The following is a 27,696-nucleotide window of genomic DNA, read 5'->3' as shown; positions in this document are numbered from 1 at the left end:
CACAGGAAACACTAGCTGGTTTGAGGACTGGTATTAAGGTCCAAAATGAGCCTGTGAGGATGGCATCCTTGGCTATACAGAATGGAAAGTGCGCCACCAAGCCCCACCAAAGGTCAGAGAGACTAGGTGGGGAGAGGAGGAATGAAGTGCTGTCAAAATGGGACAACATTGGCAGACCTGGGAGTTCACAGCTCAGTTCCAGTTACCTTTCTATTTCCTGCACTGAAGAGGTAAAAAGTCCCCATATATTGACTGGAGAGCTTTGCAGTCTAAGGTACATGGGGGGATTTTGCTTTTTCTTGGAGAAACCCTCTTGTCTTCTACCACATACCTGAAAAAAGGGAGCTTATTTGAAACTCAAACAATACAAGCACAGAATTATTGAGACCTGCAAATGGAAGGGAGTTTAGCTCACTTCATCCACCCCTCCTCTGGATTCTCAGAGAAGGATACTGAAACCTGTTGAAATGGTTGTTCAAGGCCTTAGAATTTGCCAGTTTGGCAGACCCGGGTCTGGAGCCCAGGGCAACGGACTTCTGATCCATTGCATCTTTTTCAATCCCATCTTCGGCATTTTTAGTATGGCTGATGATGAAGATAATGATGATGTGCGCATGTTGTGGAGGGGGGAGTGGAAGCAATGTAAACAGGAATAGTAGTCAGAGTAACAACCAGTGTGGTATGAGCATCCATTAATCAGAATCACATCTAACAAATTGGAACAGATGCCACCCATGTGTGTCCTGACTGAATGTTAACTGGGGTTTGGTTGGACACTAGATATCCCCTGTGGACAACTGGACAAACATCAGGAGAAACCATTGGATAGTTTTGTCTCTTTGCTCCGAAGTTCTTAGGCATAGAGGGTCCATTTGAGAATTAGTTGAAAAGGTTGTCTTTGGTGACCTAGATTAAATGACTATCAATATTTTTCCTTTAGAGAACTGGTACTATGACTTTTGCAGATACTTGGTTTTTAATAAATTCAGGGAAAATAATTCACTTCTCTCCCCAAGTGTAAAAATATTTTGTTCTTATCACCCCCAGGAGTAGAGTGAGAACTGAATTTCAGAAGGCCATCAATACATACATTCTGGTTCCCCACCGGGAGGGAAATTTTTGAGTCTGATATTTTAGAGGAAAGCCTTACCCCCTCTCCCTTAAAGTTTGATTCTACATACAACTATCACATGGAAACAAATGAAATTTCTGGCATGTGACCCCTTTTGACCTTCGGAAATGGCAATTTAATATGGTTCAATCTAGTATCATTGACTGAGCACCAACAGCAACCCTAGTTACTGTGCTGGAAAATAGAAAGTGATGGATGTGTTGAACCTTTTTGACTCCTGTGGATTGCTGTTTTGATGCGAGGCAGAAGGTGTAGTGTCAGGGAGTGAGCTTGATCCAAATTCGAACTCCTCCATATACTGGCATGGGTCTTTCTGGTCTCTCTTTCTTTTACAGGGTTGTTCAATGTGAGATTAAGCTACTCAACTACGAAGTCTTATAATTCATAAAAGGAACCCTGTAGATTCTCTCCTTCCCTTCCTTTCCCTCATCTGACCAGAATGATACCATCTGTGATGTTCAGTTTAAGGTTTATTATAACCTTAAAATTAAGTTTGTTTTAAGTTTTATTATAACCATGGAAGTCAGTTGCCATTTTGCAGCCAAGTACATGGAAAATTAGATGCTTTTTTTTTTTTTTTTTAAATCCCAAGAGGTTACCGTTAGACTTAATCTAGAAAGAAAAACAAAGGAACACATTAACAAAAGAATTGACAATTAGTGTGAAAATTCTTCAGTCTTCAATGCCAGTTTATTAAGTTACATCTATTAAATATATTAACACATACAACATTTCATTTACAGAGATTAGAATTCATACACACTAGTGCCCAAAGACATGGGATGCATACCAGTTAAGTATGTATCCAACAACATACAATATGCATTTTACCTTGGGGTTGATGTTTTAACATAAAACATAAAATCAATGAAAGCACATGGGGTTTGTCACTAAAACCACATAAACACCTACACTTTACACCCCTGAAACAAAAAAAGGGGAACATTACATGCTTTAATGACTTTAAGAATAAAATCATTTGATGAAGTTCAGCTACTTTATTTATTGACACTGTGTGTCTTGTTCCTCCTGAATGTGTACACTGTGAGAGTAGGACTTGCCTGTCACGTTCCCTCTCACCTCCCTAGTATCCGGGTAAGTGCTGCCATGTGACAGATGCTCAAAATAAAAATGATTTATGAATGAAGTTGAAAGACTGCTGGGCTTATTGTTAGGAGATCTAAATTCTACTTTTAGCACTCCAACTAGCTACTGTCTGGCACTGGCCACCAAGGGTGACAGGGCATGGAGGTGATGGCTCCCTCTGAGCCTGGGTTTCTTCATCCTTGAAATGATGTAACTTGGAATAAACTCTGCAGATACCGTCATCTCTAAAATTCCATGACATTTCTCTATTGGCCAAGATCTTAGGGGTATTTTGTGTCGGACACTCTCTGGACAAGTGGGAAACGATAGCGGATTACTGAACTCTTGAGAAGGCCTGCCAGGTTTGTAATGATCAACTAGAACACATGGAAGTCAATGAAAAAAAGGCCACATAATCATAGATTTGAAAAAGACCTCAGAGATCCTTTGGCTTAATCTCTCCCCTAACCTCTGTGAAGAATAGCTTCTACAAAAATCCTTGTGACAAGCCCTTTGTTTGAGTATCTCCAGGGACTGAGAAATAGCTTCCTAGAAAAATTCTATTTTGGAGTAGAAAGTTCCTTTGGGGATCAAGCCAGAGAGGGCAACCTTGTAACTGCAACTCTGTAGCCCCAGCTCTCTTCTCTGGGGAGATACAGAAGAAGTCTCCTCCCACTTCCATGTTGTCCTACAGGTATTTGAAAATACTTCTCCCATCTTCCTTCCAATCATTAAAATGAACTCTATTTGCTAAGAGTAGAGCGGTTAGAAGAGTCCAGGATTATGGTTCAGGAAGACAGCATCCTAGTTCTAGATCAGCTCTTAATTCATCATGTGGTCCTGGGCAAGTAACTTCTTCCATCCAGGCTGGTATGGTATTTTCATCTTAAAATGGGGTGATGGAAGGGGTGGAGGCAAGTGTGTTTCAGAGCTGGGGAAGTTGTAAATGTGGTTATTAGAGAGTGACAGGGCATGGATGTGGTGGCTCTGATCCACATTCTCTCACCACTGGTGCAAAAGAATTCAAGGGTTATTAGGTTAACAGTCTACTAAATTCTCTGTAGGTCCAGCTGCCAATATGATGCAAAAATGTTAATATGCAGGATAATGATGTACACTTGAAAATTCTGCTACAAATATTAAAACACTTCTAGGACTCTGGGCCATAGGAAAGCCAGAAATCTTGAGGCAAGAGACTTTTGCATGTGTTTTTAAGGTACAGAATATAAACAGTTCTGTCCTGCAGAATTAATCCCCAATGTCACAATCACGGAAACAGAATTGGGTAAGGGCTTGGGAAAATACATTGCAAGAGAATGTTGGCAATGGCCATGCCTTGTGTACAGTGAGTTAGTTAAACTTTTATAATCCAGGGGGATTATTGACTAGCACAGAGGCGGAATTTCCTCTGGGGTGATGAGAACTGAATAGTTTAGATTGAAATGGAGCCAAGAGTTCTGGTGTGCTCTGTTATTGATTCAACCTGACATATTTCAGGGAGTGAAAAGGTACACTTTTCCCTTTTCTTACTGTAGCTTAGTAAAAAAAAAATTAGAAATTTTAGTAGCATAAGCAATTCTGTTCTCCCAAATAGACTGAAACCATGCTAGCATCAAACTGTTAGTGATTCTGTGCATTTTGTTCATGGTCTCTGTAATTGCTGAGAAACACAGATTTTCAAAGCATTTCTGGGTCATCTATGAAGTTCTAATATTTTTAAGATTGTTGATGATCAAACTTGAGTATAGCAAATAATAACCTCTCTCTGCCTGTGACTTAAATAATGGATTCTACAAGAAAAAATGGTAACTTTGTTTTTTACCTTCTTGATTTATGGAAAACTATCCTTGAGTAGCTATTTTTTAAAAACCACTTAAACACAAATCATTTTGTTAGTCATCAGCCTTCATCAAATGGTATCCATTTTCATAATGAGAATAGATCCACGTGCCTAAAGTTAGCAAATTAATTAGCAGATACAGCCAATATAAATTAAAGAATCTGCAGACAGTAGAGGTGCTGGGAAGTTAGAATGAGCGCGTCTGAGACTAAATAATTTATCTCTGTGTCCCCAGGGCCAGTAGGTACTCAGCAAATGTTTGTGGAATTGATTTGAATTCAGCCTTTTGAGCGACATTTAACCAGCAAAGCATTTTCTCCCTAAATTTATTATTTTCTAAAGCATGCTTCTTCCTCCCTCCCAAACCCTGAATATACCCCATTAACCCCTTTTAGGGAAACATCACATGATCTTAAAAGCATTTTTCCACCTCACTTTTGAAAACAGTGCACTAATTTTTGCTATGGAGGTAATGCCTTGGGAACAGAGGTTCTGACATGAGCCATATTAGGAACGTCTGACTGTGCCTTTCTGTAAAAAATATACTGTACTGTACAGAATTTAACAAAATCAGCAGTAAAAACTTGAGCTATGATACATTCTTTAAAAAACAAGCTTATGACAGGAGCCAAATAAATATACAGCAAAAAATTTCCCAAAGCCTCAATTGTCTTCGAATATCAGGAAATTCCTGTCTTGGGATAAATTTCCAGATCCACCAGATCACCTACAGAATAGTGGGCAGGTTTGAGCAGGCCACTCTTCTGTGCAAATCTCCTCCTGCATACCCAAGCTGCTTGGTGCTCTCATGCACCATGAAGACTGGTTCAGAAAGAACATTTTATGCTTTTAATGGGTGTTAGTTCTGATCATGGAGCTAGACTAGAGTTATTGAGGAAACATTCTTGATCTACCAATAAATATTGTCCTAGGAATTGGTTGAGGGAATATTCTCTCGTCAAGCAAGTTTTGGAGTTACTGAGAAATCTTTCTTTTCTGCTTTAAGTCAAGGGTAATTCCCCCATCTGAGATGCCCTTTCCCTGTGGTCATCTGGGGCCCCCCCAGTTTCTTCCAGGCTTCACTTCCTCTATGAAGACTCTGGTGAGCCAGGTGGAGGTGACCACACTCCTCTGTGCTCCCACTGAGTCTGTGCTGACTGTTTTGAGAAACTGAAGGCAAGAAAAAAGCCTGGTTTAAGTTAGCCTAGCAGAGGGTAGAAAATATATTTAGAGCCTTAACCTCTAAACTGAGAAATCAGAAATTAATTTTTATTTAATTATAACTCAAGAAATACTGATCAAGTACTCCTACTACACTGGACACTCTGCTCAGGAGCCTCTCAAATGCATCTCTGCCTCTACAGTCTACTGGAAACCAGCATGAGAGTGATTTTGGTGCCAGATTTGCTCTCAGACTCATCTGTGAGGTCTCCCAGAATAGGAAGTATTTATAATAGGGTCATATCATGCCAAAATGCTCAGATGGCACAGAATGCATGAAGTTAACATGTTTCATTCTCATGAGCTCATTTGCTCCTTGGAAACAAATGGGCAGATTCCTGCTTTACAGGCAAGTCAACAAAGGCTAAGAGAACAGAGCTGCCTCTCCTGCCCTTGACGTATTAGCATAGGAAACTCATACAGACTAGAGGATATGAACCCACTGAAACACAGAAGGGACCTCCGCAATGTCCAGCCTCTCCTCCAGGGAAGGTCTTGGCTAGGCTCATTGGCTAATCCCATATGTAAATCCCTTTGAATATTTTAAAGGGAAAATACCCACATAATACTCTGTATATAAAGTTGCAAATCAAACCTCAAAGATCTAGGTTAACTTCTTCAGATTTTGTGATTGACTTCTTTTTTCTTCTCCCCCAGGGAATAAGTCCATTGTCTCCCAGCATCCAATGAGTTGGCAGTATATAGTTGATCTAGTTAACTAGGTGTCTGCCTTCAGGTTTCTTCAGGGAACTAATCAGCTGGCTATCCACAGTCAGTTGGCTATCTTCCACAGTCAGGAGAGTGCCACAAATCTGATGTAACAGTTTCAGATGATATTTTCTAAAGACTTGGAGTTATTATTTTATTTTTTATTTTTTAGAAAGAGTTTTGCTCTTGTTACCCAGGTTGGAGTGCAATGGTGCGATCTGGGCTCACCATAACCTCTGCCTCCCCAGTTCAAACAATTCTCCTGTCTCTGCCTTCTGAGTAGCTGGAATTACAGGCATGTGCTACCACGCCCGGCTAATTTTGTATTTTTAGTAGAGACAGGGTTTCTCCATGTTGGTCAGGCTGGTCTCAAACTCCTAGCCTTAGATGACCCACCCGCCTCGGCCTCCCAAAGTGTTGGGATTACAGGCGTGAGCCACCATGCCTGGCCAAAACTTGGAGTTATTCTTTAGAGTATGCTGACTGATATTTGATCAGGAAGCATCTAGTGGTGTTCATGTAAGTTTTGAGTGAAGTCTGTCTTGTTTTTCATAGTGTCTTCTGGGTTAAGGTAGCACCCAGAACATAATAGGTGGTCAAGAAAACTCGGCTGAATACAAGCAACTGTTGTATTTTTGATATACACGTAAAACTCATCCTTGCTTATTTTGATATCTGTGTATATAATCAAAAGAAAGGTAGCTTTTCTCATATGCTGTAGATGACATGAAAAGCAACTCCTTCTGTGAGAGCATTCATGGGACATACCAACTCTCTGTTAATTTTTTTAGGCAAGGCATGAAAGTATGCGGAAAAATTGGTGAAGGATTTTGCCTCTGAAGGTTTATACTGTTTTCTAGAGCTTTCCTTGGACTTCCTTCAAAGCTCCTGAATTGAAGCAAATTTATGATCAAATTGAACAATAACTGGACCACTGGTGACCATTGTGTAGCAGGAAGGTGTTGAAATATTTCTCTTTCAATCCTGACCTGAGTAGATCATCCATTCGTTTAGTGATCAGTGTCTTAATATTTAGAAACTCACCAATCCTCCAACCCACCATAATAATATATTTGCTCTCTTCAGCCTTTTTCCAGTTAGTACTTTCATCAGTAAGGCACATGAAGTGTGAAATTTTGGGCCCCAAATTTCATAGCTAAACCATTGTCCCTGCGGAATGCCCCCTACTCCCGGCCCCAAGAAAACCCCTGGTTGTAATTACATTTGAACGAAGAAAATTAGGAACTCGGTGGCAGAGGACTTCACATAATGATATTTGCTCTCCTCCTATAGTAAGAAGGCTCCAAAGAAGGTTTTATCTTCTTTTGTGTAATCCACCAAAGAGATGTCACTGACGTTCACCATGAGCTTGTCCCCTTCTTGCAAGGAGAACATGGCTCCGAGGTAGATGGGCTGGAACCAGTTACTGCCTACTTCACACACAGACTTGGTCCCCATGAGGAGCTGGGTTGGCTCAGGGTAGCTGTCTGTTACCTTGGTGATGACCACAGTGATGGAGTCTGGCTTGTTTGGTCGGCCTGCTTGTCTGATTTCACTGCACTCAGAGGTCATCCCACGGAATGTGACCTGGGAGTAAACGAAGTAGTCTCCCGACTCTGGGATCAGCAGGAATTTGTTGGTATAGTTCATTCGGTTCTTGGTGAAGGCCAGGCCTAGTTCATGTTCCCAGTGCAGAGCTGGGAACTGATTTTTTAAGTGCTGTGTGGGAGTTTGTCTCACAACTGCAAAGACAAGAGAGAGGATTAATTTGCTCATTTGGAAACTGTAGTCTTTGCTAAAAAAGGGTCTCATCATTTTCAAAAAAGACTAAAGTGATCGAATATACCTAACAGCTAAAAACTGCTTTGGGGAGGAACGAATGAAGAATATGTGACTGGACAAACACATTTGTTCAAAGAGAATAGTATCTTGGACTAGTGACCTGGGGCAAATTACTTTGTCTTTCTGAGACTCAGTGGTCTGACCTGAAAATTTTTAATTTTACCCGAGACCTATGATCCTGGAGAACAGTGAAAGTTAAGGAATCCCCCTATTCTTCTGTGTTTAGGAAAATGGCTTGCTGCAAGAATTATCCTTTCCCAAATGACTCCAATAAAACTAACGAATGCCTCTCTTGTTTACCTATGACAAGGCCAGGCACCAGACCTTTCAAATTCCCATTCTTTGCCCTGTGAGTAATTGACTGAACTGTTTTATCCCCATTCATCAATTGGAACAAAACACTTGTCTTACAGGCATAAGGTAAGTGATAGAAACTTGGCATCTCCCTGGTCCTAATGCTCACTCAGAGCTCACCACAAATAATTTCCTCTTAGTCAAATGATAACACCAATGTCTTGGGCCACAAGGATATCCCCCTGCAGATTGCAAATTTTCTTATAGGTCAGGAGGGTATGCTTCCTTTTTAACCTTCTAGGTTTTCAATGGATTCTAACATATCCTTCTGTACTGTCTTGCTCTTTCCTCTGGAGTCTCAGAGGTATAGGAACTCTAGGTATGAGGTGCATGGGATTTCTACACTAGACTTGGAAAGTTGGCCAACTGGTGATAGTATGGAATTTCTCTTGATTTCCATACACCGATGAAAATTCTTTGGAAACACCTCCCTGAAGGTAAATGTTTAGTTACATCATCTTGAATAGGGCACAGATGAACTAGATAAATTGGCAACTCTGGGGACTTTTTGTCTGTGACCAGATCCAGAATTACTTGCAGGTCTTAGTTGGAGAGAAGCCATTTCTGAATGACTCAGAGTATAAATGAGAGAGAGAGACAGGAGAGAAGGAAAGAGGGCTGATAGAATCTGAAAGAAAATGTCCAAGAGATATGGGCCTTTGGACCACCCACAGGGAAGAAGACATCCAAAAAACCCTCCACTGAGACACCTGCACTCACATGCTTATTGCAGCACTATTCACAATAGTAAAAATATGGAATCAACCTAAGTGTTCATCAACAGATGAGTGGATAAAGAAAACGTGTGTGTGTGTGTACACACACACATATGTATACACACACACACACACACACACACACTGGAATATTGAGGGGAGGAGTCTCTTACCAAGGAATGTAGTTTTCAGTTTAAGCCCCTAGAATGAATTTTGCTAAACTGCTGAAAGAAATCTCAGGATTCTGGCCCATGGTCTCCCGTAAAACACAGCAGGGAGGCTTACCTGTCAGGTGTGCCCTTGGCTTATCTCCATCTGCTCTAAGAGGTGCATCTGTAAGAAAAGGAGAAATGTGCTTCATATGAGACAAAGGGTGACTGAAATGAAGATGGCCCTTTATGAGTTGCACGGTGCCTATGATAGGAGAGAAACCTTGATCTCTTCCAGCTTGGTCCAGTGCCACTCCTTGCAGGATTTTGGATTGGAATGTGGCACCTGCAGCAAGCACCAACAAGAACAGGAAGACTCAGAAGAAAGAGTCTTGAACACAAATGAATCTTGGCCCCATGGGTTTGGGCAAGTTTATCTAGCCTGCCTGAGATGCTGTTTTCTCATCTCATCTAAGATGGGCACAGTATAGATGGAGGTGCTTAGCATGAACTTTGCACATGGCCAATGCTCAATAAAGCACAACCCACTGCTCCTTCCCTCAAACTTCCTTCATGGGAGTGAACTGGCTTTTTGCCTTCTTCCATGGTCCCTTTAACTATATTCACTGAATAGATGACCCAAAAGAAATGGGACGAGGAGTGGATGGGAACTATTCTTTAGCTATATGACCTTGGTGGATCCTTTTCCCTTTCTGGGCCTCTGTTTGCCTATTAGTTCTGGAGAAGACCTTAGAATTTCCCTTTGATTATCAGAAACTATTATGTTGGATTAGGCATGGTCTAATTGCAGTTATAAATATGGTATTGCTGATGATAAAAAGCAAAAATCGGTTGCATACTTTTGATGTGCTAGACATTGTTCTAACCCCTTTATAGGAATTATCTGATTTAATTCACATTAACCCTGTTGAGTAGGATCTAGCATAACCATTTTTACAGGTGAGTAAATGCAGGCAGAGACAGGTGAAATTATTTTCCCAAAGTCACACTGCTAGTAGCTTCCAGAGTTGGGGTTTGAGTTCAGGCCATCAGCTCCACAGTCCACGCACTTGGCCATGGTGCCATTTTGCCTTCTTCGTGCCTGCAGCGGAGCCTCACTTCTCCTCTGGATTTGCATCCCTCAGCTTAGCAACTTATACTTAAAGACTCATCTCTGAACTTCCTACATATAGAACCACTAGAAATGTTCTTGTTCCCCACAAGGAAAGGCATTGAAGATGAGCATACTTACAAACTTGCTGATGTGAAGGTGCAAACTCCTGTCCTTTTAGATCCTATTGGGAAAGAAAGCATAGTTTAGACCAAATGTGGTCCTTTTGATCCCAACACTCACACAGCTGCCCATAGCACAGGTATGATTACAAAGCTTCTGCTGCCCAGCCTGGGTACTCTGTGATGAGGGAAATGAGAATGAAAATATTTTTGTTGATGGGAATCTTGCCTCTCTGCTGTCCACTTTCCTCCCCTGACACTTCTAATGACCTTCCTCTCTTTTAGGCTTGTCTTGAAGCTCAACTTTAAGGTTCTTTTTTTGAGAGCTTTTCCTGTTCTATTCTAGGGGAACTCAGCACCTTGTCTATGCTTTTGTTATTTGAACAAATAATGGCACTTGCTTTGTTTTCTTTTCTCTACCATAATTTAAAAACTGGGACTCTTCTTAAAAATGATACAGAAAAGGAAATAATGACTATATTCTTTTCATCAGCCTCAACAATTCTTCCTTGTTTCTATGCAATACATAAAGACTTTTTAAATGACTGCTACCCTAGTTTGTGAGCTATTTCAGATACCACATGATGGTGGAAGAGTAAATACCTTGGAGACAGACAGATCTGAATTTAAATCTTTGTTCTATCATTTATTAACAATATGACCTTGAGCAAAACTTTTCCTCTCTGAGCTTTGGTGTCTTTATTTCTAAGGTGGGAATAATAACACACTTAGCCTTAAATTACTCATAGGATTGAGGTGAAGAGCAAATCAGAAAATCTATGAGTCGGTGCAAAGAATGCATGGATAATGAAGGAACCACCACTCACATACCTGAGCATAAAGCTTAATAGCAAAAGTATGCTCTTAGCTTAGAAATAATATCATGCATTGGACTATTATACATGGTTGATGGGAATATAAATTAGTATAGCCACTATGGAAAATAGTATGGAATTTCTCAAAAAAACTAAAAATAGAACTACCATACAATCTAGCAATCTCACTACTGGGTATGTATTCAAAAGAAAAGGAATGAATATATCAAAGGGATACTTGCACTTACATGCTTATTGCAGGACTATTCACAATAGTAGAGATATGGAATCAATCTGATACACATCTCTATCAAGATATAGATGGAAGGATAAAGAAAATGTGGTACATATAAACAATGGAATGCCATTTGGCATAAAAAATGAAATCATCTTATTTGCAGCAACATGGATAGAACTGGAGGTCATTATGTTAAGTGAAATAAACCAGACATAGAAAGACACACTTTGCATGTTCTCATTGATATGTGGGAGCTAAAAGAGTTGGTCTCATGGGGGTAAAGAGTCGAATGACAGACAATAGGGGCTGGGAAGGGTGGGTGAGTGGGAGAAGACGGGGATGAAGTGAGGTTAGACAATGGGTATGAATGTACAGTTTGATAGAAAGTTTAAGTTCTAATGTTTGATAGCAGAGTATGGTGACAATAGTTAGCAACTATATATTACACTGTACATTTCAAAGTAGCTAGAAGAGAAAACTTGAAATGTTCCCAACACATAGAAATGATAAATACTCAAAGTGATGGATACCCCTCAATACCCTGACTTGGTCATTACACATTTTACATATGTAAAAAAAATCACATGTACCCCACACATATATAAAATATTATGTATCAATAAAAATAAAAATAAAGCAAAATTTATGATATTAAAAAAAGCCTTCTCTAATATGATTTCGACTCAACCCAATCTTCTGATTTGGTTTTTGTTGCTACACAATCTCCACTAATAGAGTGATCCTCTTATTATATGAACACTTGATCTATTTTACGTCTCAAAATGTGTGTATCGTGAGTGTATAATCAGGTTCTATGATTTCCATATCTGCAGATTCAACCAACTGTGGATCAAAAATATTTGAAAAAAATTACAGCCATGAAAAATAATGCAAATAACAAACAATATAGCATAGCAACCATTTATATAGCATTTATACTGTATTAGGTATCATAATTAGTCTACAGATGATTTAAAGTACATAGGAGGATGTGACTAGGTTATGTGCAAATACTATGCATTTTATATCAAGGACTTGAGCATCTGTACATTTTGATATCCATTGGGGTCCTGAAATCAATCCCCGTGGATGCTGAGGGAGGACTGTCTCATGAATGAGGAACTGTGTGTCTGTGTGAGTGTGAGAGAATACAGCTCCATCAGTGGGGAGACTATATTGACGTGTTTTAGCATCTGTGCACGTGTTTGTGGTGTGGCATCATATGTTTGGATGTCTTGCTATCTGCCTGTGTAATCATGTGGATTTAATTGTGTCATTGCTGAGCCTAGGTCTATGAGCAGGTCTGCGATATCAGTGATCTTGTTAGAGCTGGGACATGCAGCCCTTTTTCACTCCCAGGTCATGCTACCTAACCTCTACTAGAAGCCCCTTGAGGGCAGAAATCTTGTCTTTGAATGACTAACTGACTTTATGGTCTCTCCAGCCCCTTTCCGTCCACTTCTCAATTCTGTTAAAGCCACCATTACTGCTTTCTCTCAATTACCAGTCCTGAAATTTTCTTTTTTTCTTCTTCCACAAAACCAAGGGCTGTCACTTCTATTTTGCTGTGTTTCTCATGGGGTTTCAATTCCAGGCCTTGGCTTGCTGCTCTTCTGGATTCTTTCATCAGCCCCTGGCAGGGTCTTTGTACTTCTGTTTTCTCCTTTTCCTTGATCTATTTCCTGGCCGGCCTTCAGAGGGCTTTTTCTAAAGCATCACTTTGTCTAGATACTATGCTGCTCATAAACCTTCAATGACTCCTCATGGCCCTTCAGACCCAGTCCAATCTCATTTTGTCTTGGCATTCAAAGTCCTAACTTATCATCCCAGTATTGCTATCCATTATTTACTTCTCTCTAAGCTCTCTGTGTTCCAAGCCATGAGAGGCAACCACTGTGAATTGATTCAAGGTATCTGAAGAAACAGAGTAAGTGTAGTTACTTTATTGAATGAGTATTCATTCAATAAAGACTCTGGGACACAAAGACCTGGCCCAGAAATGGGAGAATCAGAAGAAATTGCCCCTGAACAGAGTCTTGCAGGTCTTGCAGGTATTAGCCAGATGATAAAAGAGGTAATGACCATTCCAGACAAGGCCAACAGCTTGCACAATAGCAAATGCCTCAATACCCTGCATCTGTGATGTGGTGTCATATGTATGGATACGACATGTAAGGAGGCTCAACAGGACATGGGGATAGTTGGAAAACATCAAGACTTTCTGCTGGGAATTGAATACATTATGTGCATTTAGCACAGGGTCATGAGTACGGCAGTCTTTGAAAACCTAAGCCCAATTGCTGTGATCACTTATCCAGAATCAATAACTTGGATGGTCTTGAGGGAGTGGAGAAGCAGCCCAGAAATGAACTTATTCTGTAGCCTATTGTCTTCCTTGATATTGACAGAGCTGAAGGAATTGATCCTTTGACAAGGCAGAAAACTGAAGGTGGAGTTCTCAAAGAGAATCAGAGAGATCTTGATTGCATCCGCTGGTGTAGGAAAGGTACCTGCCCTGGTTGGCCTTCTTTTGATTTATTTAATTCTCTGCTGAGAAATTTTGAATATCCTGCTTGTCTTTGGCTAAGATGACACTCAGCTAAGAGTTTACAACATTCCTTCTTGACTCAGAATCCCATTGTCATTAGCATGTATCTGAGCTGTGGACACATTTCCCTGTTTGCTCTGCTGGACTTCTATAACTTGGGCACACATTTTATTTTCATATATGCATAGACAAACATGGTCCAGTGTGTCACTAAACATCTGGAGGTGGTGACTGAGCCTGTTGGCAGATGTTGAAGACTACAACATTCCAAGAGTCCACAAGAAGGACATCATTTGAAACTCTTTCTCCAAGAACAACATCTAAACCTTCCGTTGCTGCTTCTCTTAGTAACAACTCTGTCTATCACAGGAGGAAAATTATTGTGAAAGGAAGCAGTAATGAATGAGGAAGAAATTTGACAGGATGGAATAATAGCTTATTTGGGAAAAGGTTTATGCACTACAATTGTCCCAATGCCTGCTCTCAGGCTGGTTCCTGGGAACACCAGGCCAATGCAATGTCTTCTGTGTTCCAGCCCTGACTCATCTCCATCACTTGTCATTTTTCTGGGGGCACCAAAGAGATGTTGGTTCCTGAGAGGTGCTGGTCATGGCAACATTAGCCTCCAATTGAATTGACATAGTGTCTGATAGTGAAGATTATTCCTCTATACATATATTCTCAAACCACTGGCTGAGATCCAGGATCCAATTTTATTATTTATTTGTGTGCTTATGACTTTTCTCACTGTGAAAATTCAATCTGCCTACATGTGGGGACCTGTATTCCTAGTGCCTCAGACAGTGCCTGGCACTTTTGCCAGATTATCCAACTGGCAAAATGCACAGATTGTCAGGCATCAGGAAGACAGAGGCAGACAAAGAGAGTCAGAGAGGGGCTGAGGATGCAGTGACTTCAGCCAGAGTTTTACAATCCAAAAATCTAGGAAAGACAACTTTTTGTTCCTATTAAAAATGTTTGTCGTTTAGTACTAGGGCCTCTAAAGGTCTTCATCATGCTCTGTGTGGAGCATAGCTGTGGCTCTAGAAAGATTTGTTGTAAGTGGCAGGGCTTAGCCAGGAGCCAGAGTCAGAAAAAGCAAATGTGTATGGCCATGGGAATGCATCTCAGAGGGAGATGGGATGCTTGCTCCCACCAGCATATGTTAGGCCCAGCAAAAAACAGCTGGTACTTCCCTTCGTCTACCCTCCTTAGTTCTTGTAGGTCAGGGAACTTTTCCTCTCATTTGCTTTTTTTTTTTTGTATGTTGACTGGTAATCCCTGACTCCAACTAACCATGGTCTGTTACTATAGGTATTTTTGGAATTACTTTAATTGTTTAAATTGAGTAGAAGAAAGCAGAAAGAGGAGATTGAAGTTTAGTTGAATGTTTCCCAGGTGCCAGGTCCTGTATTGGGCATTTATGTGTCTGCCTCATCTAATACTCCAGTTACTTTTAAAGGAGGGGTCAGCATCACCTTTTTGTGGCTTAGAATGGCATGAAAAGAGGTTAAGCAACTGTCCGAGGTCAAAGAGTGCATGGAGGGCTTGGGATCTGAACCTTTAGAACAAGTACAGACCCTGGCACATATTAGGAGCTTCATAAACATTAGCTGAATGTACAATAGATGAACGAGCCTGAAGCAAGATAGTCTTTGGGATTTCCTGGCATTTCCCCAGAAAAATCCCCTAAGTGTATTTTAACTAATGATCCATGTAGCCTTTCCTCTCAGGTACTATAGTCACTCTCTATCTCTATTCACAAACAGGGAGAGATATTCATCTCTTGCTGTCGTAAATGCTGTAATTGCAAAGGCATAAATGTTTTATGATCCAAAACATCCTCCCAGCACTTCCAGGAGAAATATGCAGAAGTTTGCCTCTTTGCCTCTTCCTTTTGCTTCTCCCTGTTTATACTTGCACAAAGATAATGCCAACCTGGAAATGTTTTATTCTGAGGTCATTTCATTTCATCATCCTCCAAGGTGCCCTGGATAGGGCTTTATGTGCAACGTTCAGCACGGTGCAAAGCAACGATGCTGGTGTTTACAGCTGAGCAAATTTGGAAATTCCAGCTCCATTATTTCCTGGTGCTCTGATTTTGACATGTCACTTGACCTCAATGGAACTGTTTCCTCATCAATAAAAGCAGACAATAATTCTTTCCTCCCAGGTCTATTGTGATGGCTCAGAAAGGCCACATACATAAGGTTGATTTTCCTTCTTTCTTTGGGCTCAGTGTATGATTGTAGGCTGTGTTGTTGGTTCTGCACATCCTCCTTTTGGTCTTATGACTTCAGTTGTACAAGAAGTCACCCTTGTATCTCTTTATCACAAGGAGTAGATTTGGATGCTTTAGGAGCTCTGGGAGGCATCTGCTTTTCACCAAGGACAGATATTCGATAGGCTTCCTCAGGCTTTTGAACTTCTGCCCTTTCAGAACGCAAATGGGTTGAGGGAATGGAATTTATGCCCTACCCACTTCACATCCCCCGCTTGTTGCTGCTGTCAGCTACAAGGAGGGGTCAGGCTGGGAGATGACCTCTTGTAGCCAGTGTGTGGTCTGCAGTGTGTGCTCCATTGGGTGGGGATGCAGGAGCTCTCCAAGCTGCCCTGGCACTCAGCAATATGTTCACTTTAAATGGATTCTGCCGTTACCAGCTGCAATATGTTCACGTTCAATATTCAATATGTCTGGCATTACCAGCTGCAATATGTTCACGTTGAATGGATTCTGCCGTTATCAGCTGCAAGCTGCCCGGATGTCCGAGATTCACAGCCAGGCTTGCTCGCCCTTCCTGCCTCTGCGCTTCCTCAGTGCACCTTCACTGCTTCTGGTTTCCCTTCCTTTTGCCCACAACCTGACTTTGGAGTGAATATCTTCCAGGTATGCTGATGCTTCCTGAGGTTACAGCAAGGGAATCTTCATCGAGCGATTAGAGGTCTGCAATTTATAAAGTACTTTTATCTCAACTACCTGTTTGTTTTCTCTAGACAAGACTGAAAGAGATTATCATGATCCATCATCCTTCCAAAAGAGGAAACAACTTGAGTGAGATAAGAGGGCTCATCCCAGGTGGAGTGGGGATGGGGGAGGGAATCACGTCTGCTGAGCATCTACTCTATGACAGCAGCTTTCTGGACATTTTGCAGAATTCTCACCCTAGTGCTATATAGAAAGTGTATTAATCTCCTCATTTTATAGACAGCGAGTCTATGTCCCAGGGAGATCTAGTACCTTGCCTGCCCTTCCAACCCTCCCTCCATCCAGAAAACACTTAGTGCTTTCTGTGTGCCAGGTACAGATAGGTGCCCACAGGGGAGGAAGAGGACTGGCATTTATTGAGCACTTAATATGGGGTAGGCGCTTTTCATAGTTAAACCCTCCTGCCTATTCCAGGAGGTGAATACTTGGTTGGACTTATTCCCAGAGGCAGACAACATGGTGATTAGGATAAATATATAGAGTGGATTTAAATCTTAGTGTCACATTCTTTAACTGTGTCGCTGGGCACATTGTTTAGCCTTTCTAAACCTCAGCTTCATCATCTCTAAAATGTGGATAATAATAGTAGTTTCCTCATTGTGCGATTTCCATTGTTAACTGAGATGATGCATGCAGTATTGATAGCAAACAAGTATTGCACATGTTTACCTACCAGATACCATGCTAGATGCTTTATAGGTGTGATCTCATGTACTTGTCTCAAAACCTTTAATATGAAAAAATTTATCGTGGTTTCTGCTATATAATAAGTTATTAAGAAGTCGCAGCTGTGATGTGGTGGAGCCACGGCTTTTCCTCAAGTCTGTGTGACTCTGAAGCCCAAGCCATCACTACAGGACCCTATTGGTCTGATTGGAGACCAGGAGGCCTCAGTGGGGAAGAATGGTTCAGGGAATAAAAGTCATGAGCATTGTAGAGATTTTCAGGAAGGTGTGGAAGTGAGGTTGGAGGAAACCAAGGAGAATGTGGGGAGAGTGTGCAGATGATGCTAGAAGTGGGACTGAAAAGGGAAGGACTGAAAAGGTTGGGCAGTGGTTAAATGCTGGGCAGGAATGCCTCCTATGGCATCCCTGAGGATTCATTGTGCGGTACTGAGTGCCACTGCTGGGCTTGGGCTGAATCACCTTGGTGCATTCTGCTTTGCCTGCACAGACTCCATGTGCCAGAACTGTGTCCAGAGAGGATGGAAGCCTGGTCTCAGGGGACCTGGGCCAGAGTAGGGCCTGTGGACCCAATCTGAGGGCAGTGGAAGATACTGTAGGGCCCAAAGAATACCCAGCCTACAGGGCTGTCAAGTGCAGCCAGGTAAAGAATGGATTGAGAAATTAGTGGGGGTTGGGAGGCAAGACCTGGGTGGGGAATGAAACACAGAGACAGCTCATAAACATGGACCAAGAATCCCTCTAGCATCAACACCTACTCTCTGGCCAGGCGACGGCAAATTCCAGGGCAGGTGAAGAAGTTGTCCTCTATGATGTAATTTCCCTGAGCAGGGAAATTCCCTGATCATAATAAAAATAATTGTTAACATTTACTAATCCCTCACTCCATGACAGACACTGCAAATACTTTATTTGTAATTATCCCCATTTCACACATAAAGAAGCCGAGGCCCGAAAGAGTTAAAAGTAACATGGTTAAGAAGTGTCTAGGCCAGAATTCAAACTGGGTTTTAACTTTCAACCCTCAACTCTTCCAAGATACATTTGCCTAATATTCTGCGGAAATCTAAAGGTCCTACCAGGTTTTATTATTTCTATACTTTTTTTGTATAGGTAGCGTACACATTTTGTATGAAAGAGGCTAGGTTTATAAAAGACTCCCTCCTTCCCTTGTTGACAAGCCGCCCAGTTTTCTACCTGGATGCTGGCAGAATTACCAATTTCTTTTGTGCTCTTCCTGAGATATAATATGTATTTACAAACATGTTCATATCAGTAAATATTTTCATAAAATGAGTGTACCATATTATATATACTGTTATGTACTTTTTTTTTTTTTCCAGTTAACTTGTGTGTAATGGGTTGTATTTGCTTGGCTGCATAAGAGGGTAAGATATCTGTCTTTGCCATCTCTTGGTAGATTGCCTGTGATGTGCATCACATTCTGGTTTAATGCTTATTCAACAATAAAACTGTTTTCTTTCTCCGCTACCTTTGTGGACAGGATTTCTAGGTTGGGAGAAGAATTTGTTTTTGTTTTTGTTTTTGAGATGGAGTCTTGCTCTGTCACCCAGGCTGGAGTGCACTGGCGCGATCTCAGCTCACTGCAACCTCCACTTCTCGGGTTCAAGTGATTCTACTGTCTCAGCCTCCTGAGTAGCTGGGACTACGGGCACCTGCCACCACACCCGGCTAATTTTTGTATTTTTGGTAGAGACAGGGTTTCACCATGTTAGCCAGGATGGTCTCGATCTCCTGACCTCATGATCCACCTGCCTCGGCCTCCCAAAGCGCTGGGATTACAGGCGTGAGCCACTGCGCCCGGCCAGACTTTGTTTTTAATTGTATTTCTGTAACATAAGCATGCTGTGCTAGCTCTCTGATTCTTAATTCTCTCTTTGGAAAAACACAGGTAGCCTCACTTTCTGCTGGGCCAGGAGTTCTCGATGGGTGACTCTACGGGTGACATAAGATTTGCCGTGTGAAGTTCCTCACTGGGAGAGGGGTGAGGCTCAGTAACTGGTATAGTTGTAGTAATAGTTTTCTCCATGGTTTTACTGATCTCCTTCTTCCTTTGATCCATGGTGTGGCCACCTGGCACTTGAAACAGCACAAACATGGCTGCCTGAATGCACAGGGAAGGAGGTCAGATGGTCCAGTTTCAAATTATGGCTCTGTCACCGACTAGAGGTACGGACTTGGGCAAATCTCTTCAGTCCCCTGGGCCTCAGAGTCCCTATCTGCAAAATTAGGTGCTTTAGGCTAGCTGACCTTCAAAGGCCTTGTTATCTCCAAAGACCTGCGATCATCTGACTGGTTTTTATCCATAATGGGGTCTGTGATCTGGACCTCAGCCACAGCATCTAGCCCAGGTGCCTTCCTTCCCTCCTCCAGAAAGCTTTTCCTGAACCACCCCTATCCCTGTGACTGGGCCAGGAGAACATCTGGAATTCCATAGTGCCTCTCTGTTGAAATAGCCTACTTCCTGAGGCGAACATCAAATTTTCTCAGTAGTTGCCTGGTGCCTGGGGTAGAGTGATGATCACATCACAGCCACTCTGTGCATGTAGCTCGCCCCACATTTCCAACATGCACAGTGCTCCTCCTGCACACGCCTTATTGGTGCTGTCAGAGTATTGATATTAATACCCCCTTTGGAGAAAAGGAAAAAGGCTCAAAGAAATGAAGCCATATGCCTATTTTCATAGCCGGAAGTGAGCCATATTTCACTGTATGTTTACCCAAGCTCTCCTTAGTGCCTTGGTTTTCCCTCCTTGAATCCAGTCTTTTCCCATCTCCTCTGAACCATTTCTTCTCCATCAGTCCCTCCAGATCCCCTCTCAGCCCTTCCCGGGCCCTGCTCTGTCCTGTGAAGCTGACTCCTGGCTCAGCTGCCCCTGGACCTTTGAGCCCTGGCTTCCTGCTGAGCCTGGTCAATGGGATTGGATTGGAGGCAGGGTGGGGGATGGGGGAGCAGTCAGCATTCCCTCCTTCCTTCTGCGCTCTCGCTGCTGTTTTGGCAGTGACTGCCTTTCTCTCCAGAGCCCTTAGGTCTTCCAGGCAGGCCCTCTGCTAGGCTTTAGTTCTCTCTGGGTTTCTCTAACACTTCTCCCTCCATGTGCCCTTCGCACCAAGGCATGGTCGCTGGTTTCCCACTGTTGCTAGTCCTGGATGCTCCAGCCCTTTCAGTTCCCTTCAATCTGTCTGCATCTCAGCAAAGAGGTCCTTCTTTAAACCCCTTCAAACTCTTTAAATATTCTTCTATAAACACACTTTCTTGAGTGAGCTAGCTGTTTCTTTTCAGGACCCTGATTGCTACATGAGCCCAGCCTCACCACCATTTCCCTCTCCTTTTCTTCTGACACACTAAGAAGTTACAGAGCCTGGGCAACCTAGAGCTGCAATCATCCCCACACATCTGCTCTCCAGGAAGATGAGTTTAATGATAATGGAATGGATGGTGTCAGCCTTATTCATTTCTTGAGCATCTGCAATTGGACAGGCACAGTGATAGATTTGGCAGGGTAGCAGTGAGTAAAAAAGACCCCGTGGCTTTCTTCACTGAGCTTCCTGTCTTGTAACAGCGCATGTCTTCATCTCACCTTCTGGCTGGGCAAGTCATGGATCCTTCTTGGACTGTGACGTTCTGCTTGCTGGTTTTCTAGATAGACAAAAGTATTCCTTGCCTTCTGCTGACCAAGGGCTCTCAGACATCATCTTGGTGGCAATGGGAACATGTCATGCCTCTGGGCTTCCTTCAGACCCCAGTGCAGGTTTCTGGAGGCCACTCAGTGTCTCATTCAAGGACAACTGTCTCCTCCTGGCTAAAGAGGGACAGAGTCCCAGAGCACCAACTGGGGGCTGCAGCTTGACTTCTAGCAGAAACTGGCCCCTTGGTGGTCAAGGGGTCAAAGTCTGACTTCCCATGACCTGCGGTTCTCCTTTATCATAAACAGCGTTTCCGGGTTGTCTGTATATTTCTACATTTTACAAGCAATGGCATCTGGCTATGAACGCTGCTGCCTGAATCACAGTCTGTTTGTTGACCCTGATGGGGCAGCGAGAATTACAGATTTTCCATGGCTTACTCATGGTGTCTATGCTTTGAAGTTGGCCAGGATTGCTTAGAGACGAGGTTTCCAGTTACACCCATTGAAAACCCAATTTTTTTCCCTTTGCAATTTAATACTTTGAAGTGAAATGAAATCAGCCATCATAGATTATGAAGGGGCATTTTTAAAAAGGATATTAATGGAAAGACACATTCCTTAGGTTTTGAGGTACATCTTTGATGTTCCTAGCCAAGAATTATGCTTTCTTCTTGACACCTATCCCTGCCCCTACCATTGTTCTCCCTAGACCGTATATTCTTTTTCTGACTAGGCTTCTCCCAGGCCCCAGCAAGACCTTAGAGATAGATAATAAGGAAGGAGGTTCTTTCTTAAGCTCTAAAAAGAGAAAAAGTTCTAAACCCAAGAAAAAGAGTGGGTAAGAAATTATAGCTTCCACATATAGGAATGTGTATCTATAGCATCATGCTGTTGTGAATTCATTAGCATATAAATAAAATCGTAATATATTAGGAGACTCAGAATAATCTATCTCATTAAAAAAATTCCATTTTACATCTTACATAGAATTCTGTACAGAATTCTATATCCCAAACTGTTAACAGTGGTCAGTTATAAGAATTATGGGTAATGATAACTTTCTTCCTCTCCTTATATGTATTTTCCAACTTTTTTTCAATGACCATGTGTTAGTTATGTAATTTTAAAAGTTTTTTTCTTAAATAAAAAGAATGTTCCCAAATTACCAGTATACTATGATTATAATTATCTAACAAATATGAGGCTTAAGGTTATTCCCGTATTAAAAGAAGGGACTATTCATTCCCTAGAAATACTGAGAATAAACACCAAATTGAACCTCTCCACCCCTCCCACTCTACATTTCCTCTGCATGTAGAAACAAGAAATGTGATACACCAAGAAACTCTGTCCTCTGTCCAGAGCTGAAATAGTGGCTGCTCCCTGCAGAGAGTCCACTGATCTCCTCCAAGGTCAGAGTGGCTTGTGGCTTACCTGGAGCTGCACACAGGCCTCTCCTTGGGCCCGGAGCTGGCTGACAAGCAGGTAGGTGGTGAGCCCTGCAAGGAAGGGGAGCAACACCAGGCAGCAGGTGAGAGCCCAGCATGCGCTGCTGCTCCTGGCCTTGGGCCTGCAGCTGCCGTGCTCTGGCAGCATTTCCACACTGGCTGTCTCCCCAAAGCTCAGTCCCAGATCCTCGGCCATGCTCTTGCTGCTCCTGGAGGCACCTCTGACTCCTGGGCAGAGAGAGCCCCCATTAAATAGAAGACCAGCTCTCACAGTGGGTGACTTAATCACTCAGTCTCCTCCTTCCCTTTTCCTCTCCCCTCCCCTCTTCAAGAGCACACTGTGGCCCTACCCTGCTAGAGAATGTACCGCCTACAACAGAAACCAAGTTTGGTTTAAGGAAAAAAAAAAAAAAAAAAAAAAAAGAAGAAGGAGAAGAAGAAAGCTTTCCCAAGCATATTTATATACAGTATGATCATGTGCTCCTTCCTTCGTTTACAGAAGGAAGTTAGGAAAGTCCCTGAAGGAGGAGAGAAAGAATTCATCAAGTCAGTGGGTGGGGCAAATTAAAATATACCTGTTCCCTGCACTGGAGGCTTACCAGCTGTGCCAGTCTGGGGAGTGTGCTTCTGGAAGTGAAAGTGAGGGATGGGAGGTGTGTGGTTTGCACGTTGGGAAACGGAAATCACATTTGCATCAGCCCTTTGCGAAGTGCTGCCTAGCCCTCTGTCATTTTGAACCTCCTAGAAACTCATTCTCAGTGTACAGATGGGAATAGCAAAGTTCTAAAAGGTGAAGGCACTTGTCCTAGGTCATCCAAGGATGAAGACAGAGGAGCTAGGAAGATGACCTAGTTCCAAATCACGGCTTGGAGTTGTAACCTCTAGCACATGACTGCCTATGAAAGGAAAGTGTATTTCCAGCCTGCACTGACCATTGTTTAATCAGAGTACGAGGTCACAGATGGAGGTGACTGTCTGTGAGGGTAGAACATTAACTACTACTCCCTGATTAAAGTTAATTAATCATGTGATGTGCTTTGCCTGCAATTGGGTGTGGGGGCCACAACATGTAATAAAAGGTTATATTTATTAAGGGCTTACTTTGTGCCAAACACTGCTCTAAGTTAAATATATCAATAAAATTATTCTATCCTGAGATAACTTTTGTGACAATAAAGCTATCATTCTCATTTTACACATAAGGAAATAAAGCACAGAGGGCAAGTGGTAGAGCCAGGATGGGGACTCAGGCAGGCTGGCTGCTGGCTTCTTCACCATCACACTTCACTGTAGGTGCTGCTGGATCGTGTATGTTCATAAATATCTGCACCCTCTTAACCAGGAGGGAGTAATACCCTGCAGTGAGGGGGCTGAGGGGGCTTCCTGGAGAAAGAGGTGGTGTTGGAACTCGGCCTTAGAGCTCAGGGAGGGTTGATCTCAGAGGAGAGTAGAGGACTCTGGGAAAAGATGGGTTCTAGAAATAGGAAAGTTTAAGGAATGGCCTGTGATGTATGGTAGAAACCAGTTTGACTAGAGCCTCCATCCAGTTGCTACTTCTGGTTATTTCACAGCCTGGACTCTTCAGGCTACTTGGAAAGGCCTTTCATGGCTTGGTCCCTGCTCACTGCCACCCCTCCCCAGTGTCCAGCCTCAACTTTTACTACTTTCCCAAGCTGCAGTTCCCTGGATACACTATTGACTAGCTGTACTGTTGCAAAATGGAAGTGTTCAGTCCTCTTCCTTCATATCACTATGCTCCTATGCTCATTCTAGCAAAGGATGATTTTCATGTCCCATGGCTACTCATTCTTGGTTTAACAAATCTATTAAAAAATGTCTTTGAGACTAACCTAAATCTCTGCTCTTGTAACTTAACCTTTCTTTTCTATGCTCCTGTTCCTTAATTGTGTGGAGAAACCATTCTTGTATCTCCCTGCCTCCAAGATTGGGTAAGATGCTCATATTCTATGTTCCTATTGCTTCCCTTTCTTCCCTATCATTGAATACGTCCTACTAGACCATGTTTGACCATTTCTTCTGTCTCCCCATCAGGTCTGGGAGAGCAGGTATTAAGTCATATCCCTTTCGCATGACTATTGCTCCTAACTGTTATGCAACAGACTCATTACCACCTACTAAAATAAGCATCTAATGTATTTTCAAAGAATTCTAGTGAAGGATGATTTTCAGGTCCCATGGTTACTCATTCCGGGTTGAACAAATCCATTAAGAAATATCTTTGAGATTAACCTAAATCTTTGCTATTGTAACTTAACCTTTCTTTTGATGACTGAGTAGCATTCTATGGTATGGATACACAGCAGTTTGTTTAACCATTCACCCACTGAAGGACTTTTGGGTTATTTCCAGTTTTGAGTTATTATGAATAATGCTGTTGCAAATATTTGTGTACAGATTATTTTGTGTGAACATGTTTTCACTTTTTCTGGTATAAATGCCCAAAGTGAAATTGTTGGCTGTCTGGTAAACACATATTTAATTTGCCATGGTAAAACTAACTGCCATGATAAAAACATACCATGGCAGTTACCTATAAAATTTAAGCAGTTGCTTAAATATGGCAGTTACCTACAATTAATTTTGTAGGTAACTGTATGGCAGTTACCTACAACCAGAGTGGTTGTATCATTTTACTTCCCACAAGTAATGTGTGAAAGATCCAGCATCCTCTCTGTATCCTCCCTCCAGCATTTGGTGCCTTTACTATATTTTGCTTTAGCCATTCTGATAAGGGTGTGGTCATATCTCACTGTGGTTTTAATTTGCATTCCCCTAATGGCTAATCATGTTAAACATCTTTTCACATACTGATTCGCCATCTGTATATCCTCTTTGATAATGCAGAGATCTATTTTGGCTGTCACGAGGTATTTCTTGTTTCCTTCTTGAATCTCAGTGGATTCAAAGGCAAAAGGTAAATCACTTACAGATAAATGATGAGTTACTGCACTTGAGTATGTACAAGATAGTGTTCTAGGTACTGTAGATAAAGCAGTGAAGAGAACAGACAAAACCCCCTGCTTTCATGAAGTTTATATTCTGGTGGGGGGAGATAACCAGTAATTAAAACAAATAATTTACAATATATTAGATAGCCTTAAGTGGTTTAGAAAAAAAAGAAAAAAGATAGAAAATGATCTTAATTGCAATTTAAAATAGAGTTGTCAGAATAGACGTCATTGAGAGGAGATATTTGAGTGAAGACTTGAATGGGGTGGGGGAGGTCATGGATGTATCAGGAGGAAGACAGCCTGGCGTTGAAGCCAGTGTACATGGTGTATTTACGGAGCAGCAAGGTGGCCAGGTCAGCTGGGGCAGTGGGTGAGGGTGAGTGGCGGGGGCGGGGCACAAGGTCAGAGTGATGGAGGAGGCTCACCGTGTATATCCTCCTGGGTCCGGGTAGGACTTGGCTTCTTCTTCACTGAGTTTGACGGGAAGAGGGGTGGTGGAGAGTGGAGTAGGGGTTCTTTGGAAGGTGACGGGCGGAGAGGTGGCAGGCTCTGATTTTACTTTGAAAAGATCATCCTGTCTGCTGTGTTGAGAACAGTCTGAAGCAGGAAGTGTGGAGTCTGGGAGACCCATTTGGAGACCACTGCAATCATCCGGGAGAGGCAGGATGGTGGCCTGGATGAGGTGATGACACTGAGGGTCACAAGAAATAGTGGATCCTGGACATATTAATGTTTTAAACTAGAGCAGACATAATTTCATATTATGCTAGATGTGGAGTGAGAGAGAAAGAGAAAAGTCTGAGTTGAGGGTTTTTGGTTTGAGCATGGGGTGTGTAAAGACGTCTTTAATGGAGGCAGGGCAGGTTATGGCTAGATGCTTGAGAGCGGAGATTGAGATAAACAAAGTCTAAGGGGACTTTTAGATGACCAAGTGGAGGCAATTAATAGGTAGATGGATGGTTATGTGGCGCTTCCAGGCAGAAGGTGGTGTGGAGATACTAATTTGAGAGTCATGCTTGACACAGCACCTACCACACGGTTAATGCTCAAAGCGGAGGTTCTCCATATGGTTGCAGGCCCTCAAATCCTGTATCTCAAGTCCTTGGAGCCAGGTTTCAAAAAGCATTCAGTTGAACTGTCTGAAATTGCATATATCTGGTCATTTTGGACCTGTAATAATAATAGTTATATATGGTTCTCCTGAATAATCCATTACACATACCTTATATTTCATAACACTTTTGGTGGGGTCTGAAACAACACCTAATAATCAACTACAGAAATAATTTTGCAGCCCAACATGCTCATACTGAATGCAATAGGTAGTGATTCCCAACAACACATGCCCTCTCAGGTCAGCTTTTGCTGCCAAATGCTTTCAGTTTTTAGAGATTTTTGGATTTTGTTTATGGGCTGGTATTATTACTATTGTTGCTGTTATTATTGTTACCATTCTGTATGGCATTCAGGGGGTTGAACTAGGCAATAAGTAGAAGTTACTGAAAGGCACACTTCAGCTCAATTTAAAGACTTTGTCAGTAATGTCCAAAGATAAATCATGTTTTCCAGAGGTGGGAGCTCTCCATTTCAAGGGTAAGGACAGGACCTGGACGGCCACTTATTGAGAATATTTTAGAGGAAATTTGATTATTGGAAAAGTGATTGGAGTTGATGTCTTTTACAGCTTCTACTCTTATTTAAACAAGATGACTCTACATTTTTTCTACTTTTCAGGCCTTCTTTTCTCCATGTGTTAAATGGGGAGAGGGAGCTTAAGGATGCTTCTACCATTAACGTTTTCAGGGTCTCGTGCTTCCCTGTGTCTTCTCTTTGCTTGTTGGTTGTTCCTTCCACCCATTTCTGCACATCTTTGCTTACATCCTTGTTTGCTAAGTAAAATATTTTTCAGAATGTGCCATAGCAATTTCCTCATGATGTGCAAATGAGGGATTAGCAAGGGCGGCTGGGTTGGGTCAGCAGATGTTTTCTCTGTTGCTCTAGTTAATAAAAAAAGCTCATTTTTCAGCAATTACTTCTAGCTATTTTTTGGACTTGAGCAATATCCACAGCCTTTC

The 27,696-nt window shown here is 42.1% G+C and overlaps 1 protein-coding gene across 1 annotated transcript; it reads right to left on the bottom strand.

Moving 5' to 3' along the window:
- Positions 1 to 1,803: 1,803 nt before the first annotated feature.
- Positions 1,804 to 22,872, bottom strand: TNFSF15 (TNF superfamily member 15). Its single transcript, XM_005580961.5, has 4 exons — positions 22,636 to 22,872; positions 10,301 to 10,343; positions 9,185 to 9,232; positions 1,804 to 7,729 (listed from the first exon to the last, which is right to left on the bottom strand). The coding sequence occupies exons 1-4, from the start codon at positions 22,843 to 22,845 to the stop codon at positions 7,275 to 7,277; spliced, it is 756 nt and encodes a 251-aa protein (XP_005581018.1). The 5' UTR covers positions 22,846 to 22,872; the 3' UTR covers positions 1,804 to 7,274.
- Between the last annotated feature and the right edge of the window lie 4,824 nt (positions 22,873 to 27,696).

The sequence above is a fragment of the Macaca fascicularis genome, chromosome 15, assembly GCF_037993035.2.
Source record: "Macaca fascicularis isolate 582-1 chromosome 15, T2T-MFA8v1.1".
NCBI classification, from domain to species: Eukaryota; Metazoa; Chordata; class Mammalia; order Primates; family Cercopithecidae; genus Macaca; species Macaca fascicularis.
The sequence above is the reverse complement of the archived record's forward strand: the minus strand, read 5'-3'. Positions and strand labels throughout refer to the sequence as shown.

Bases quoted from the DNA above. Each gene is read 5' to 3' on its own strand.
- TNFSF15 (XM_005580961.5), bottom strand. From the start codon at position 22,845: ATGGCCGAGGATCTGGGACTGAGCTTTGGGGAGACAGCCAGTGTGGAA. The intron at 10,344-22,635 runs GTAAGCCACAAG...CTTTCCCAATAG, and splicing joins AGGCCTGTGTGCAGCTCCAG to GATCTAAAAGGACAGGAGTT. The intron at 7,730-9,184 runs GTAAGCCTCCCT...TTGTCTTTGCAG, and splicing joins GCCAAGGGCACACCTGACAG to TTGTGAGACAAACTCCCACA.